At 44.1% G+C, this 19,231-nt stretch overlaps 1 protein-coding gene across 4 annotated transcripts in view; it reads left to right on the plus strand.

The window, feature by feature from the left end:
* The window catches only part of LOC120719346 (glutamate receptor ionotropic, kainate 2), a 330,887-nt gene that overhangs the window by 276,945 nt on the left and 34,711 nt on the right, over positions 1-19,231 (plus strand). For all 4 annotated transcript variants that reach the window (XM_040008464.1, XM_040008466.1, XM_040008467.1 and 1 more), the window contains exon 15: positions 10,745-10,970. In XM_040008464.1, the coding sequence (XP_039864398.1) occupies positions 10,745-10,970 (226 nt within the window). The remainder of the gene's footprint in view (positions 1-10,744; positions 10,971-19,231) is intronic.

A 19,231-nucleotide genomic window follows, 5' to 3' on the forward strand; every position in this document is an offset into this window, starting at 1 on the left:
TTTACCTTTTCCTTCCTTAGGAACAACAGACATGATGGTGAGGGACCTCCCCTCCTTTAAGGACCCAGTTGCACACTGCCTTCAGCCTAGGAGTTAATTCCTCCTTGTAGGTCTTATACCATTCACCAGTGACAGCATCCATGCCAGGGGTCTTGTGCGGCTTTAGTCTTGCAATTGCAACACTGATTTCTTTATCCATAATTTCTTTAGTTAACATGCTGTTCTCCTGTTCTGAGACCTTCGGGAGGTTTAGAGAACTTTTAGAGAAATTTTCAATCTGGTCCTCGTTATTTAGTATGGGCTGGGATATTCATGTCCCCTCCACATATCAGCATTCCTTCTGTTTCAGATGCCATCAGCTCAAACATGTGCTTATAGAAACTCCGGTCGCTCCCAGGGGGAGCGTATATATTGAGAACTGTCACCAGAAAACTGTCAATTCTCCCTTTTACCAGTACATATCAGCCCTCCCTATCTCTTTTGTCAGATAAAAATTCAAAACAAGTCTGTTGTGATACCAATATTGCAACTCCTCTGCGGTGTCCAGACTTATATGATGATGAATAAACATGTTTATTAAAGCCTCACTCCAGTTTTTTGTGTTCTTGGTCTGACAAGAGCGTTTCCTGTAGTAGGGCTAGTTTAGACAGTATCTTGGCTCTTTTTTGTGGGCTAACTATTCCATTAAAGGAGATGATATTAACAGTGTTTTCCATTTTTAAGGTGGAACATTATTGTCGAAATAAGCCTAGGAATGCCACATTGTCTGAACAGTGCTGCACAGAACCACAGCTAACAGGATAACAATAGAACCAATGATGAAAATTTGACAAGAAAGGGGGGAAAAAATAAATAAGGAAACCCTGTAAGATCTGGTGTAAGAAGTCTTTAAAAGGGGACTGCCACCCACTCTAGAGTGGGCCCCCTGATTGGAAGACGTCCTTGTGCAATTCTCCCACCCTGCATGAGGCAGTACTCCCAGCCTCTTAATTACAACAAGGCGGTAGCTCTTGTGCATTTCGCTTCCCCTTATCATTATATTGTCTCTTTTTGCCCGAAGTCAGCAGAGTTTACAAAAGGAATAATTAAAATAAATAAAAATAAATAAAAAGCAGGCAATTCGGAAAGGATAAGTTATTTTACCTGTAGCTGGCTAATGTGCCTCGACATCTTACTTGTGATAGTGATGCATTTATTGCGGGTCCCTTCTATACTGTTGCAGTCTCTCCTTGACTGAAACGGTGTCTGGAAGCGTATCCCTCACTGTTTTAGGGTTCTCTTAAGATAAGATAAAATAAGATAACCTTTATTAGTCCCACACGTGGGAAATTTGTTTTGTCACAGCAGGAAGTGGACAGTGCAAAAGTTATATAGCAAAAATTAGAATACAATAAGAATAAAATACTGTACACAACTGTACAGAATAGAATAAAATAAAATACTATATACAGTAGAATAAATAGAATAAAATATACAATAGGATAAAAATAGAATGCAAATGCTTTATACAACTGAGTAAAAATACAACTTTGTCAGAAAAAGAGTATTGAACTTAGTGTTATTGCACATGTGTGGATGTGTGTGTTGATCAGTTGGAGTCTTTGTTGTGGAGTCTGACAGCAGTGGGGAGGAAAGACCTGTGAAATCTTTCCGTCCCACACCGTGGGTGCTGCAGCCACTGAAGGAGCTGCTCAGTGCTGTCAGAGTCTCCTGCATGGGGTGGGAGATGTTGTCCATCTTAGCTTCTGTGTATGCCTTTCTCTGTTTGAGGACGTCGGGAGCGTAGTCTTGGTCCATATTAATCTGTTTACCTTTCCACTGAAATCCCTTCATTTGCCATGCCTTTTTGAGTATTTCCTCCTTAGTCTTGTAACTCAAAAAGTGAACAATGATGGACCGAGGTGGGGTACCGTCTGGGGGGGGGGACGCAGCAAGGGCACGATGCTCTCGCTCAGTGTCTAAGTTCAAAGTCGAGGGGAGTTTCAGGTTCTCCCTCAGAAGATTTTCAACAAAGTCTATCATAGTGGGCGCACTTTTCTCTTTGTTCTCCACTACTCCATATATCCTGACATTATTTCGGCGGGAGCACCCTTCTTGATCGGCGAACTGAGACGCAAGCTTGGATTGTAGTTTAAGTAGCTAAATACCACGTCCTCCACCGTTTGAACCCGGTCCTCCGTGTCCACGATACGTCCCTCCGCTTCCTCGAGTCTTATGTTGGTTTTGCATATTTCGGCCTTGACTTCTTCAAACTGTTGCGTGTTTTCTTTTCTGAAGTCCTTAATTTCCATAAGTATCGCTCTCAGGTCAACCCTGTTGCCCTCATCCATTTCGGCATTTCTGCTAGCAGTGGCCTCAGCACTAGCCAAAATGTCGCCCTCCTCGTTGACTTCACTTTCATCAGTATCCATCACCGTCATAGTTTCGACTCGTGTCTTGTTTTTCATCTTGCAGCATTTATCCTTTATCCTTCCTAGTTATTCACTTTCAGCTGTTTATCTTGTTAATATTTGGAATTTCAGAGGCTTTGACATAAAACGGGCCGGGAGCAGAAGTTTCATGCAGCTACCTCCATCACTGCACTGGAAGAAAACATATTCTATCCACACATTCAGTGTGAGATGTTTAAAATGCGTGACTGGAATGGAACGCTTTGGTAAGACTTATCATCAGCCTCAGTCAGTTCAATAGACCACACTGTCAGACGTGCAAGCTTCCCAATCACAGTTTGTCTGTTTTTTGTTTGCCTTTTCTTGGTTCAAACTACTTTAGTTTGTTAACTATTGTCTTCTGCAAAACATATATCTAATGGTGGTTTATTATGTTAGTGTCTTTGCAGGATATTATTCGAAGCAGTGATACGTCTCTCTTCTTCGAGTCATAGGCATTCCCTATGGCCTGTTGCTACAACACCTTTAAATGATTTAATAAGTAAACACACACCTTGTTAGGTAATAAAATTACATCTTATTAAAGGTAATACTGCTTTTGACAGTGGCTTTTTACATGGATGTGTCACAGATCTTCTTGTCCCCAGGCTATACATGTCTGAATTATTTTGCATTAGTATTACAACAGATGGGAGGAACAGCTCATGCAACCATGGTGAATTAATCAAGTAGATAAAGCTCATTCACATGAGATCTGAGAAAGGAGTAAGCCAATTTATAGAAGAGAGGAAAAAAGAGAAAAGAAACAAATTGTGTTTTTTTCCACCTTCCTTATGTTTATGATCATTTGGTAAAAACACTACACACTGTACAAAAAACAAACCAAAACAGTCTATGTTTAAACCCTCCTTCAAAAACTCCAACAACAATTTCATTTCTATTTCGAGAATCCTTTATGTATCCAAGGAAAAGTCTCTCTGACCATAAAATTCTCACTTTAAAGAGAGATGTGGCCAAAACGCCATGAACATAAACATGGCAGTGGATTCACTATAGTGAAATCAACTTTATAAACACGTTATATACATCTTCATCTTGATGCATGCTCAATCATCCAGGTAAGTAAATCTCCAAAAGTTGATTAGGGAAACATGCAGTCAGCTGAGACTGAAGAAGTCACTTGGATGAGTGACGAAACGTTTCTCCCACAAAAAGCTACGTCCAGATGAACAGCATCAACTTTTGGAGACATTATATACACATTAATAACCTATTAAAGCTAACTTGAAAAAGTGTGCTCATTATCTAGAAATATCTCTAATGAGCTTGGAAAGTAAAGTGTCTGAACTTCTTTAAGTTTCTTGAAAATGTTTCACCTCTCATCCGAGAAGCTTCTTCAATTCTAAGAGCAATTGGTGGAGAGTTCCAGATTTTCAAGCCCTATTGGACGTGTCCCAAAGAGGGTCCTGGACCCCTGATTGTTCCTCTGCCTAATCACCCGAGCCACGGTGTGAAAACGGGTGTGGCTCACAATCACACCCGTTTACACCTCAGAGCTTTTATATATATCTTAGTGCTGTCAGCATTAATCTAGTTAAAATGACATTAACACCATAACTACATTAACGAGGCAAATCTCCATTAACCTGTTACTGCGGATTGCCCTGTGCGTGGGGCTGGACGGCATCAACGCGTTAATGAGCTAACCGCGCAAACGCATTGACGCCGTCCATATATATCTATATAAAATTCTCCTCTCGTGCCTGTGGGCGGTCTATGCTTCAAGCTCGGGTCCTCTACCAGAGGCCTGGGAGCTTGAGGGTCCTGCGCAGTATCTTAGCTGTTCCCAGGACTGCGCTCTTCTTGACAGAGATCTTAGTTGTTCCTGGGATCTGCTGGAGCCACTCGCCTAGTTTGGGAATCACCGCACCTAGTGCTCCAATTACCACGGGGACCACCGTCACCTTCACCCTCCACATCCTCTCGACCTCTTCTCTGAGCCCTTGGTATTTCTCCAGCTTCTCGTGTTCCTTCTTCCTGATATTGCTGTCATTGGGAACCGCTACATCGATCACTACGGCCGTCTTCTTCTGTTTGTCTACCACCACTATGTCCGGTTGGTTAGCCACCACCATTTTGTCCGTCTGTATCTGGAAGTCATTCTCCATCACCCTTGGGGGCATGTCCCACTTTGACCTCTGGACTTCCAGGCCATATTTGGCACAGACATTTCTATATACTACACCGGCCACTTGGTTATGGCGTTCCATGTATGCCTGGTGTGATAGACCCCAGCCTCTATGGATCTTGTACTCAGAGCTTGTTCTTGTGCTGCCATGATTAGTGCCTCTGTGCTGTCTTTCAGTCCAGCTTTGTCCAGCCACTGGTAGGATTTCTGGATATCAGCCACCTCCTCTATCTGCCGGTGGTACATACCGTGCAGGGGCCTGTCCTTCCATGATGGTTCCTCGTCTCCCTCCTCTTTCTTGGGTTTCTGCTGCCTGAGGTATTCACTGAGCACATCGGTCGTTTGGGGCCATCTTCCCAATGTATTCTTGGATGTTCGTTGTCTCATCCTGGACTGTGGTGCTGACACTCATTAGTCCCTGGCCTCCGTCCTTCCGCTTAGCGTACAGCCTCAGGGTGCTGGACTTGGGGTGAAACCCTCCATGCAGGGTCAGGAGCTTCCTGGTCTCTATGTCAGTGGCTTCTATCTCCTCCTTTTGCCAGCTTATTATCCCAGCAGGGTACCTGATCACGGGCAGGGCCCGGATCTTGTTCTTCCCGTTCAGCTGACTCCTCAGGACGTGCCTGACCCTCTGCCGGTACTTGGTGGTTGCAACTTTCCTAGCGACCTCTTCGTGGTTTGCCTGCGGGATCCCCAGGTACTTGTAACTGTCCTCTATGTCTGCGATGTTGCCTTCTGGTAGTTTGATCCCCACAGTTCTGACTACGTTCCCTCTCTTTGTTATCATCTGACTACATTTATTCAGTCCGAATGACATTCTGCTATCATTGCTGTATATCCTGGTGGAGTGGATCAGTGAATCGATGTCTCATTCACTCTTGGCAAACAGCTTGATGTCATTCATGTACAGGAGGTGGCTGACAACTGCTCCACTCTGTAGTCGGTATCCGTAGCCAGCAATGTTCCCTCTAAGCTGCGCACGTGCATTGTCAGTAGTGCACGGTCCTGCGCACCGACATGCGGTGGAGCCAAAAAAAATGCTAACCTGCTTGAATTAAATACTTCACATCATGTTTGAGTGTTAGTCAGTACCATATGGATAGAACGATGCCACCTTATCCCATGTCGCCATGCGTCTCTAGAGCAATCGTCGTGACAGGCTATGACAGCGTTCATATGTGCCGACACCAGTATTTTAGCTAGCAAAGCGGCGTGGCTGATGAGGAGTGAAGCCACGTTAATAACAACGTGTACAACTATTGGAGATGTGAGCAGGACAGACGGAACAACTGATGGACAAAGTGTGGACTTTATACCAGTTTTTTAAACTGTGTGTTGATCGGCCACGGTAAAACCAGGAGTTATGAAAAAATATCTGCAATGTTTGGTTTACTTCCTGAATACTGTCGTTGTTTATATTTACTGCGGGAAGAAACGGTAAAAACGGCGTTTTATAAGAAAAAAGGCTCGAAAGCCTGTGAGCAAAAATAAACCCCACCCCCCACCTTTCCTATTGGTCCAAAAAAGTACCATGTCGACCAATCAAAAAATGATATGGCAAAGTAGCATCTTGTTGTTAAGAAACGGGGGGAAGTTTTAGGAGTGACGGCGTGTTTGAGATGTGAGAGATTTGCGACGTTTAGCGCAAATCTTGTGTAGTTAGTGTGTAGTTAGTGTGTAGTTAGTGTGTAGTGAGTGTGTAGTTAGTGTGTAGTTAGTGTGTAGTGTAGTCAATAGTTTTGTTGTGTGTGTCAGAACAATGAGGCGACTGCTGAGTGTTACAGGTGTTACAGCAGTGATACATCTGCTGCTGTCAGGCCTGCAGGTATCAGGCTGTTGTTCTCCTTCATCTCATAGTGGGCAGAAATATTTTTTGGAGTGGCACAAATAATTTGTGTGGCATCAGATTTGATGCAGAACAGCTGATTGTTCTGTAAATAGTTTGAAATGTTTATTTTAAAAAAATATATAATTAATTGCCCAACATTGGTCATTAAATACTGTCTTTTGCAGACAGAGAGTTACAGACTCTCTCCCAGACCACAGACTCATAATACAAATCAGAGCTTTATAAAAAAAATAATAAAAAAAGTTTTGTTTTCAAAATTGGAGTTCAAGTTATTTTTACTTCCAATAGTGTTAACATACTACACAGCTCATGAACAAGATTTATTTATAATTTTTTATTGTAAGTGGGCTAAAGCAGTTAATTAAAAGTAGTCTAACATAAATGTAAACGCTGTAATTAGATTATTTTAATAAACCATGTAACTTAGATGGATAAGATGCCGGCGTGACCACAGTGCACACGTCTGATGTCGCTCACGGTGGTCAAAGGGATCACTCAGGGAGTTTGTGTGTTGCTCAGACACGTGAAAAATTAGAGGGAACATTGGTAACCAGTCTTGTTGATGATCTCACTGAGGGGGTTCAGGCCTATGCAGAACAGCAGTGGGGACAGAGCATCTCCTTGGTAGATCCCACACTTGATGGTGACTTGTGCTATGGGCTTGAAGTTTGCCTCTAGTGTTGTACGCCACATCCCCATTGAGTTCCTGATGAAGGCTCTCAGGGTTCTGTTGGTATTGTATAGGTCTAGGCATTCCGGGATCCAGGTGTGGGGCATCGAGTCATACGCCTTCTTGTAATCAATCCAGGCAGTGCCTAGTTATGTAGTCTTGGCTGACTGTCAGACTGACAGTCTTGGCAATCCCTTTCTGTGCCCCGTATTCTTGCAGCAGGACAATGACCCCAAACTGTCACGGTCTGCCAGGATGTGGTGATGAGGGGAAGGAGGACCCAAATGTTAGACTCTGTGCGGTGAACAGTGTGTTTATTTACAGTGCAGCAAAGCTCGACAGCCAATAAATCCCTGTATGTTCCCGACTCCCGTTCCGTGTTTCCTCTTCGTGCCTGTGCTTTGTGTCTCCGTTACCTGTGAACCATCCACCTGCTGCTTCCTCATTCCCACAAATCCTCCTGGGGAAAAACACACAAAGGCAGCTTTTAGAAAACTCCACAATCGCAGCTGACTAGCACTTACAGGCTTCGCTGGAAAACTGATGTTAGGTTCCCCTGAGGGGTCTAGGCGGTGAGGGGGAAGTAACAAAAAGTGTCCGGGTCAGAAAATGGAGTCAAGGAGGCATAAGGGTTAAATGAAAGAGTTTTATTAAAGTAGCTCAACTAAAAGAGACGGACAAGCCGCTATCACCATTTAAAGAAACAAATAAAACTCAAACGTTAGTCAATAAAGTACAAAATAAGTCAAAAAGAGAGCAGCTCACTAGATACAAACACAGACACGCAGCTCACTAGCTGAAAACCACAAAACCACAGCTCAGTAACTACAAACACTCAGCTCACACGCTGTAACCACACTAATGGCACTCTGGCCCAGAGCTCACCTTTCCCTGGGCTTAAATCTCCTTGATTACTGACGAGAGTCAGCTGCACAAAAGGGAAAGGTGGCACCTCAGGCAGAAGAGTTAGTGGGACACGCCCACACAGGCACCTTCAGGAGGAGGTCCTGCTAGGGCCGTAACACCCCCTCCCATAAATACAAACCTGTGGTTTGTCAAATGATTATGATAAACAAAACCACAAATCAAGTCCGTAACCGTCGCATCAACAAATTGCAGGCTTTCCACTTACCAAACCCCATAGCAACGGTTAGGCATTGCCTGCGGAAGCTGCCAACCCCATCTCAATGGGTTCAAAATACTTACTGAAGGTGGCCGCAGACCCTCAAAACAATGTCTCATGTTTTGAGGATTCTGACTGTTTGGAGATTGTCCCAGTCATGTATTGAGGTCTAGAGGCAGAGGCCAGTGCAGGCAAAACAGTTCAGGAAGTCTGCCAGGAGTCCAAAAACTGAGATGAAGCAATTCAGGAGGAAAAATAAATTCAGGGAATCGGCCAGGGGAATGAAGAATGAATAAAATGAAGGAACCCTGGGAATGGGCAATTGAAGAGATGTGGCTTATCTTGCTGCAAAGATGATTAATTGGAGGCTGGTATTGACGAAGACTCCTCAGAAAGCAAAGCCAGTGGTCAACGAATTGGAAGAGAAGATAGAGACCCTATGGCTTGGGTTCAGCTTACAAGGGACCCTCGGCCTCAGGCCAAACAGGACCAACTGGCTCAGATGGCTCGGACCCCACTGGTTTGGGTGGTGTGGACAGCACTGGCCTGAAGACCACTGAGAAGAGGTGATCAAGAAAACCTGGAAAGCGGAAGCAGAGGAAGCTGAGAGTGTGGTGGTGGCAGGTTCCTCTTCTTCAACCCACTGGCCATGGCTGCAAAGAGGAGCAGATATCCTGCAGCAGTTTTATGAAGGAACTCATTTACCACAGCAGTGACATGAAGGAGCTTGTCTACCGTCTTCCTCCCTCGGTTCTGTTAACATATTTTCCAAACAAGAAGTCTTTGGAGAAGTAGAGGATTCTTCTTTAATCATGCATCTATAGTGACCAGCATGGCTGACAGTTTTTATGTTAGGGGACTGGACGATGCAGTCAAGGATTTTTTGCACACTAGTCATTTCCTTTCTGTACCTTGAAACAACAGAATACAAAAACAAGCCAGTATATACACACCAGGTGATTAGGGAGATGGGAAACGCCTGGGAACACAGCTGAACAGACTGGCTAACAAGACAAGAGAAAGTAAAGCTAAACACAGGACACACACAAAACAAAACAGGAAATAACTAACATTGACACCAGGAATAAGACACACGAGCTTAGTACAGAGACAGAAGACAAAACACAGAGACAGAACCAGAACAGACAGAACAGTTTAACAGTTTAAAGAAATCATTAAAAGCTCAGAATTACCATGACATTATACCCATGATGAGTATATATAAACCTTTGAAAATCTGTCAATTTAAGACTTTATTTAAGAACATACAAAACTCATTCTAAATTCTAACTAACTCAACAGCAAAGATTTGGATGAACCAGGATATTTTAAAGCATTTACAAATATAAGGCCCCTTCAGTGTCATCAGTTTCACTGAGGGTTCAGCAGAAATAAAAGAAGAGGACAGCATTAGCCTTCCCATCATGGCAGAAGCAGGTGGATGAAAACTTTATTAAACTGGTGATGACTTAAGAGGATCAGCCAGCACAAAGTATTTTGGTAGCTTGTACTTGTAATTTTGAATTTCATAAGATTTTGATCCAGTATTTCTAAACTATGAGGATGTAACATATTGGATGGATTCTTTTGAACTTTTTTGGTTTGGCAGCTATTCATTGTATGCACTAGTTGTGTTTCCCACCACCTCTCGCATGGTTTGAATGAAATCAGCTCTGAATTCCTGTGCGTAGGCTCTTGGAAAAATACCTTGGCTGTCTGCCTGACTTAGAGTATAGGTGGTTATCTGACTCTCTGTGTATTCACAGCCACTGCTCTCGCCTTATCAGCAGTCTGAAGCTTGCATGCTCAATTGCCTGATTTGTCAAGAGTGACTCCAAAAGATTCTGATAGGCACTCCACAAATCACCCAGTTGATCTAAAATATCGACCAGCCACAAAAAGTCATTACACACAATAATGGCGGGCAGGACCTTGAAGATGTGACTTAATTACTTTTCAAATAGCTTCAAAAATGGCTTCAAATCTGCCTCCCCAGACAGTAATGTGGTCTTGGACTTTTCATGGTGATTACAGGTGTACTAAGTTGGGCACTGTGCTCTGCTACTGAGAGTACCCTGCTGCTGCTTATGCCTGTAAGTGTTATCAGCTTTATGGGCATCAAAGAAGAACATTATGGTCATACAAATTCAGACTGTTCACACTGCTGTTTAGCATGCTTGTCTGCTTCAACTTGTATTCCACTCGTAAGCGATATTGACGGAGGCAGGCAGAAAGCATGATGTACTGCTATAGCTCCAAACAAATTCTACTAAACCTAATGAAATTTGGAAAGTAGATGATTGCATGCATTGGCAGTATTTGAAAGTGTGATTGTATGAATGTCACTCACACACACACACACATCACTCTTTATGAATCTCTAAATTTAACGTTACAACTTTAGGATGATCAAAACATACAGTACATGGCTTTTACAATGAATACATTTAGCTAAATTATAAATTGCTTTGTGTTTAAGTAGTTAAATATTATTTTCTCACATTACACTTCTATGTCTCCTCAGAAAACCAAGATCTCAACATATGACAAAATGTGGGAGTTTATGAGCAGTCGGCGGCACTCTGTGATGGTGAAGAATGTCGAGGAAGGCATTCACCGCGTGCTCACCTCGGACTACGCATTCCTCATGGAATCCACCACCATCGAATTTGTCACGCAGCGCAACTGCAACCTCACACAGATTGGAGGCCTCATTGACTCAAAAGCCTATGGGGTCGGGACCCCAATGGGTATGTGACACGTGTTATAATGATGTGTTTTGCTTAGAAACAAATGCTCTTAAGGTTGTAGCATATACAGTATTTTTTTCTAGACTCTACAAACTACTTAGAGCGATCTATTTTGCAATGCATTAGGAAATCTGAAATCAAGTTTTACTTGCCTTTTGAGTTGCTGTTTCTTTGAAATGTGCTTCCTTTCTGCTCTTCATTGGGAACGTCAGAACTTTGAGCCAGCATGAAATGTAAGACTAACATAGCCACTATGATGTCTCCAATTAGGGGAAATATCTGCAGATGCAGTTACTAGCTAGCAAATTAGTATTGTTTTTTTTGGTTTTTTTTGTTCTTTTTCTTATTTAACAGCAGCTAACGCACCGAAAAAAAAACATCAGGATATGCTTAAAGCTCACCTCGGTATCACTGTCAACGGATAGAAGTGACCTTCGATAATATACTATTTTCAAAGCCTCCTTGAGAGTAAATAAACATGAACACATTGATAGCTGAGGTAAACAGCAGACTGACAGCTTACATCAGAGAGGAACAGCAGCCAGAGTTGTTTGTCCTACAGCACCCCCCATAGAAAACAGAATTCAGTTGACTCCAGTCTGCAATCTACTGACCTCTAGTGGTGAGATTTTACACACTCTCTTTAAAAATATCAATAAGGTCAGACAAAGAAATATGGATTTCAGTCCAGAAATTTCCTTCATTATGCCAAATTTTATGCCTTAAGTGGGTTATTAACATAAAAGGTCAGGTCCTTTAACATAGGTATCTCTTTTGACTCAAGTGTAATTGCAAAGAACATGTTTTTGTTGCAGAACAGCACCTCAGTATATTAAGTGGCTGTACACTATGGAGGTTAAAAAAGCAGTTATTGTGAAAGCTTTATTGATGGCTCTGTAATGGAAGCAAATACAGATTTTCCACTTTGACACTGCACTTGAAGGATAGAGGTCAGAGCCTAATTATTGTAAGCCCTTTAATTAGATAGATTTGATGTTTAGTTCATAATAGGTGTCATCGTCTGATGTTGAACAGAATCCTGATTATTATTTTTTTGTTATTTTGTTGACTTCACGGTGGCTTTTAAACATATTTTATGTCATTCCTTTACCACATAATTAGTGATTTACTGGTAATATAGCCTACTTCTACTGGTAATGTAGTAGTAGGAAGGATCAGAGAGATGATTCTGCTTTGATGTTTCATAAATCAAGATGATGAATATATCGAGGTGTGGTATACTTTGCTTTGTTGTTGCACATTAAAACCAAACTTAACCGTACCTTGACAGTTTACATTGCAACACATGCCAGAGGGTAATCCTTATGGAGGTATACTTAGCCCCATGATTGTCCCTGCTATCTTCAGCATGCAGAAGAACAGTGCAACACAAATAGAGAGGTGAAAACATAGGGTATATTGTTAAACACTTTATTAGATTAAGCAGCAGATTTTCACAATTTGCTACAAATACAGTAAGACGAAAACTTCTTGCTAGGTTCTTTTACAGTTACAGATGGCAGCGATCTTGCAACAGTAACCTCACATAAATTATAAAATCAAGCTATAGCTTTCACAGAGAGGCGATTGTACTGTCAGTGTTATACGTCATTGTTATTAACTGGCTCAGAAGCAAGGGATACATTTGTACCATGGGCCACCTCAGGAATGGATAACTGGCTTTTGTTTTTATGTTCCCTGTAAAGCACTTTGTAACAGATTCCTGTCTTTAAAAGTGCCATATAAATTCATTTTACTTCCTTACCTCCTTACTCCAAATCAAAACACTCAAATGCAGGTTTAAAAAAAGTTTTAGTTTCAGACAGTTCGGCAGTACTCAGAACAGCCCTTAGATCCTCAAAGCTGGAGAAAACTGCACGTCTTTCTTAAAAAAACTTAAACTCGGGGTGGGTATAGAGGAAAAAATGTTTTTCGCTCACCCTTGACTGATGATGTCTGTGGAAGTGGGTCACTGTCGGTTGACACAAACTGAGATGCAGGCTCTGAGGATGAAGCAGTTTCAAGCTAAGCCAGCGGCACTTCACTGTGGACCGGCAGAGGTGATGCGACAGCGAATGGCGGCGTGGGAGGTCACCGGTGGCACAGCTTTGCAGATAGAGCAAGGCCAGCCCGTGCGGGAAACCTCTGGTTGAGGCAAAGCAGGGCTAGCAGCAAGGTCTGAATGGTGCAGCTAGAGCTTATGTTGATGGCTGGGCCGTCTGTCCCTAGGAACTGGTACAGGTGAAGAAACTCGCTAAACCCTTGCCGTCCCCACCTGAGGAGCAGATATGGGTGCAGGGACGGGTTAGGTCCTGGCTACCATCACGCTAGGCACAGGGACAGGTGCAGGAGCAAGCTGGATACCAGTCATCCCCACCCAAGGAACAGATATGGAGCAGGAGTGGACTGGGTCTCAGCTGCCCTCGCCCTGGGTGCAGGCAAAGCCCTAGCCGCTCAAGGAACCAGGGCAGGGACAGGGACCAGCTGGGCCCTAGCCACCCTCACCGGGGAAACTGGAAGGGTGCAGGGGAAGTCAGGGTCCAAGCCGTCCTGCGAGTAGGAACAGGCTAAGACACAGGTTTGAGATAATGACAGGAGGAGAGAAATGGTCGGGTTCAAAGTCAAATTCCGGGGAGAGAGTCTCAGATGCTGGAACAGTTCGTATGGATGGAAGTCGGTAATAACCGGTCTTCTGATAGCCCAGTGCAAATAATAAACAGTCTTAGATTTTGCTGGGCTTCTGGTTTGCTGAACAGCAGTTTTCGGCTTGTGGTGATTTGGAGGGAAAAAGTCTAACTCACTCACCACTGGGTACTGCTCCGCAAGGCCCTGCCTCCTTTTGGCAGAGACATGGGAAAGAAACTGAGAGCTTAAACACACTGGATAAAGATGACTAGAAACAGGGAAGAATATAACTGAACTAAGTCTGACTATTGAAACAGGAAGTAGAACTTAACACAGTGCACATTGTCAAAAAGGCTAACACAATAAAATAATGGGCTGATTCTTATATAGCGCTTTTCTACTCTCCCGGAGTACTCAAAGCACTCTATACAACATGCCTCATTGACCCATTCACACCCACTCATACAAGCACTTCTAAACACAAGTGCAACTAATAAACATTCACACACATTCACACTCCGATGAACGCATCGGAAGGCAATTTGGGGTTAGTGTCTTGCCCAAGGATATTTGGCATGCAGACTGGGGAAGCAATGATTGAACCACCAACCTTCCAATCAGTAGCTCATCTGCTCTACCTGAGCCACAGCCACCCCACAAAATAGGAAATATACACTCAACAAAAATATAAACGCAACACCTTTGTTACTGCTCCCATTCCCCATGGGGATGGACGTAGAGACCTAAAATTCATTCCAGATACACAATATAACCATCCCTCCCAAACAGTGGTCACAAATCAGTCCAAATGTGTGGTAGTGGGCACATCTGCTATATTGAAATAATCCATCCCACCTCACAGGTGTGCCACATCAGGATGCTAGATCTGACATCATAGTAGTGCACAGGTGTACCTCAGGACTGCCCCACAACAAAAGGCCACCTGGAATGTGCAGTTTTGTCTCACAGCAAAATGCCACAGATGCCACAAGCAATGAGGGAGCGTGCAATTGGCATGCTGACAGCAGGAATGTCAACCAGATCTGTCGCCCGTGCATTGAATGTTCATTTCTCAACCATAAGCCGTGTCCACAGGCGTTTCAGAGAATATGGCAGCACATCCAACCGGCCTCACAACCGCAGACCTCGTGTAACCACACCAGCCCAGGACCTCCACATCCAGCAGGTTCACCTCCAAGATCGTCTGAGACCAGCCACCCAGACAGCTGCTGGAACAATTGGTTTGCACAACCAAACAATTTCTGCACAAACTGTCAGAAACCGTCTCAGGGACGCTCAACTGCATGCCCGTTGTCCTCATCGGGGTCTTGACCTGACTCCAGCTCGTCGCCGTAACAGACTTGTGTGGGCAAATGCTCACATTCGATGGCGTCTGGCACGTTGGAGAGGTGTGCGCTTCACGGATGAATCATGGTTCACATTGTTCAGGGCAGATGGCAGCTGAGAATGTCCCAGTTCTTGCATGGCCAGCATACTCACCGGACATGTCACCCATTGAGCATGTTCGGGATGTTCTTGACCGGCGTATACGACAGCGTGTACCAGTTCCCACGAATATCCAACAACCTCGCACAGCCATTGAAGTGGAGTGGACCAACATTCCACAGGCCACAATTGACAATCTGATAGACTCCATGCGACGATGTGTTGCACTGCATGAGGCAAATGGTGGTCACACCAGATACTGACCGGTTCTGGGTCCCCAGACCCCCAATAGCGCAAAAAACTGCACATTCCAGGGTGGCCTTTTGTTGTGGGCAGTCTGAGGTACACCTGTGCACTACTCATGATGTCAGATCAGCATCCTGATGTGGCACACCTGTGAGGTGGGATGGATTATTTCAATATAGCAGATGTGCCCACTACCACACATTTGGACTGATTTGTGACCACTGTTTGGGAGGGATGGTTATATTGTGTATCTGGAACTAATGGTTGCCAGCGCTCGTTGGATTGTTTGGTAGAGGCTGTATTCCCAAGAACCAATTCCAGTTCTTGCTTGGTCCACTGCGCTTGCCTGTTGGTCTGGAGTTGGAAACCAGACGAAAGACTAACCTGTGCTCCAAGTCTTCAGTTCAATTCAATTTTATTTACACAGCGCCAAATCATGACAACAGTCGCTTCAAGGCACTTTATATTGTACAGTAGATCCTACAATAATACATACAGAGAAAACCGAACAATCATATGACCCCCTATGAGCAAGCACTTTGGAGACAGTGGGAAGGAAAAACTCCTTTTTAACAGGAAGAAACCTCCGGCAGAACCAGGCTCAGGGAGGGGCGGGGCCATCTGCTGCAACCGGTTGGGGTGAGAGAAGGAAGACAGGATAAAGACATGCTGTGGAAGAGAGACAGAGATTAATAACAGATATGATTCAGTGCAGAGAGGTCTGTTAACACATAGTGAGTGAGAAAGGTGACTGGAAAGGAAAAACTCAATGCATCATGGGAATCCCCGGCAGCCTACGTCTATTGCAGCATAACTAAGGGAGGATTCAGGGTCACCTGGTCCAGCCCTAACTATATGCTTTAGCAAAAAGGAAAGTTTGAAGCCTAATCTTGAAAGTAGAGATAGTGTCTGTCTCCTGAATCCAAACCTGGAAGCTGGTTCCACAGAAGAGGGGCCTGAAAACTGAAGGCTCTGCCTCCCATTCTACTTTTAAATACTCTAGGAACAACAAGTAGGCCTGCAGAGCGAGAGCGAAGTGCTCTAATAGGGTGATATGGTACTACAAGGTCATTAAGATAAGATGGGGCCTGATTATTTAAGACCTTGTATGTGAGGAGCAGGATTTTGAATTCTGGATTTAACAGGAAGCCAATGAAGGGAAGCCAAAACAGAAGAAATCTGCTCTCTTTCTAGTCCCTGTCAGGACTCTTGCTGCAGCATTTTGGATTAGCTGAAGGCTTTTCAGGGAGTTTTTAGGACTTCCTGATAATAATGAATTACAGTCGTCCAGCCTGGAAGTAATAAATGCATGAACTAGTTTTTCAGCGTCACTCTGAGACAGGATATTTCTAACTTTAGAGATGTTGCACAAATGGAAGAACGCAGTCTTACATATTTGTTTAATATGTGCGTTGAAGGACATATCCTGGTCAAAAATGACTCCAAGGTTCCTCACAGCGTTACTGGAGGACAAGGTAATGCCATCCAGAGTAAGAACCTGCTTAGATACCATATTTCTAAGCTTTTCAGGGCCGAGTACAATAACCTCAGTTTGATCTGAATTAAGAAGCAGAAAGTTAGCGGCCATCCAGGTCTTTATGTCTTTAAGACATTCCTGCAGTTTAACTCATTGGAGTGTGTCATCTGGCTTCATGGACAGATAGAGCTGGGTGTCATCTGCATAGCAGTGTAAATGTATGCTATGTCTTCTAATGATGCTGCCTAAGGGAAGCATGTATAATGTAAACAGAATTGGTCCTAGCACTGAACCCTGTGGAACTCCATAATTAACCTCAGTGTGTGAAGAGGACTCTCCATTTACATGCACAAACTGGAGTCTATTAGATAGATATGATGCAAACCACTGCAGCACAGTACCTGTAATACCTACAGCATGTTCTAATCGCTCTAATAGGATATTATGGTCGACAGTATCGAACGCTGCACTGAGGTCTAGCAGGACAAGCACAGAGATGAGTCCACTGTCAGTCTCCAGATCAGTGCCTCCATACAATGCTGTCTCTGAGGTCTACAGAAAATTCCTTAGACTTCCTGACTTGGTTTGTGCTTTGACATGCACCATCAGCTATGGGACCTAATTTAGACATGTATATCTCTTTTCAAATCATTCCCAGTCAATTGGATTTACCACAGGTAGACTCCCATCAAGTTGTAGAAATATCTGAAAAGAAGAAGGGCAGAAGAGATGATAAATCAGAGTCAGGGTACTTTATTGATTCCTAGGGGAAATTATGTTGGTTACAGTGCTCCAGTACAAACAGTAACACAGGCAGACAATAAAAGAAGTAAGAAATAGCACAATATATATAATATATAAATACATGTAAGTCACTTACTGATAAATATCTGAATAAGAAAGAAAGAAAGGAAGAAATCAAGAAATAAAGGCGTGTGTAAAAAGGGTGTAGTAACTATTGCAGTGTTCACAGTGTGTTAGATGGAGGAGTTGTACAGGGAGCCACAGGCAGGAATGATTTCCTGTGTCATTCAGTGGTGCATCTTTGGTAATCTCAGTCTTTCACTGAACGAGCTCCTGTGACGGGCCAGCATGTCATGGAATGGGTGGGAGGTGTTATCCAATATTGTCTTTATCTTGGACAACATTCGCCTCTCCAACACCACCTTCAGAGTCCAGCTCCATCCCCACAACATTACTGGCCTTGCGGATCAGTTTATTGAGTCTGTTAGCATCAGCAACCCTCAACCTGCTGCCCCAGCATGCAACAGCATAGCGCACTGGCCGCAACAGACACGAGTCATAGACAGAAGTAACTGAGAGAGTTCAGTCTTTTTCAAAATAAAACACTGTTCAGAGTCAGATAATAAATAAAACGGAAATAATGCAAGTTATTTATTTTTCTGTGCGGTAAGAGCCTCAACTCTCGCGGCCCGATACCGGTCCGCGGCCCAGGGGTTGGGGACCGCTGGTGTAGAGGGTGAAGTCCCTTATGGTGCCCCTGTGTCGCTGATCACCTTGTTAGACACACAATGTGAAAGATGCACATACTATGATCTTCCTGTCACGTAATCAACAATCCAGGACACCAGAGAAGCAGCCACCTGCATCACTGTCAGTTTATCACCCAGGAGTGTCGGCCTGATGGTGTTGAAAGCGGTGGAAAAGTCAAAAAACATGACCCTCACAGTGGTGCAGGTGGGTGTAGACACAATTGAGCAGGTAGATGATGGCGTCCTCAGCTCTGAGGAGGGGCTGGTAAGCAAACTGAAGGGGATCCTGATGTGGTCTGACTATGGGTCGGAGCTGGTCCAGGATGAGTCTTTCTAGGGTCTTCATGATGTGGGAGGTCAGTGTCACGGGCCTGTAATTCTGGGGGCCGCTGGGACATGGCGTCTTTGGTACAGGGACGAGGCATGATGTCTTCCACAGCACTGAGACCCTCTGCAGACTCAGAATAAGCATGAATAGTTTATGGAATAGTCCACAAAACTGGGGGGCACAGGCCTTAAGGACGTGGGGGCTCACCCCATCGGGTCCAGCAGACCTGCCTCAGTGAAGTCTCCTCATTTGCATCTGAACCTGGTCTTGAGTGAAAGTGATGGGTGGGGGAGGGGTGTCAGGACTCTCACAGGAGGCAACAGTGCTATGTGAAGAGAGTGGGAGGTACAGTGGTGTGGCTCATTAGCTCTATTCTTACCCCCCTCAGCTCCCCTGCTGTTGGTTGGCCTGAATCCATGATGGTCTTCATGCTGTCCTGCTGTAGTTTCCACTCCAGCTTCCTCCTGTAATTGTCCTTAGCCTCTCTGATTTTGTCCTTTAGTAACACCTGGACCCTTCTCACCTCCTCTTTATTGCCCCCTCTGAAAGCCCTGTTCTTGTCGTTCATGTCTTTAGGCGTTTTCTCTCCGTTTTGGCCTCCGGGCCACACTGAGACGGTGTTTTCCCCAAAGGAAAACGCTCTTGA

Source organism: Simochromis diagramma, unplaced genomic scaffold (assembly GCF_900408965.1).
Source record: "Simochromis diagramma unplaced genomic scaffold, fSimDia1.1 OVJJ01000313.1, whole genome shotgun sequence".
Classification (NCBI taxonomy): domain Eukaryota; kingdom Metazoa; phylum Chordata; class Actinopteri; order Cichliformes; family Cichlidae; genus Simochromis; species Simochromis diagramma.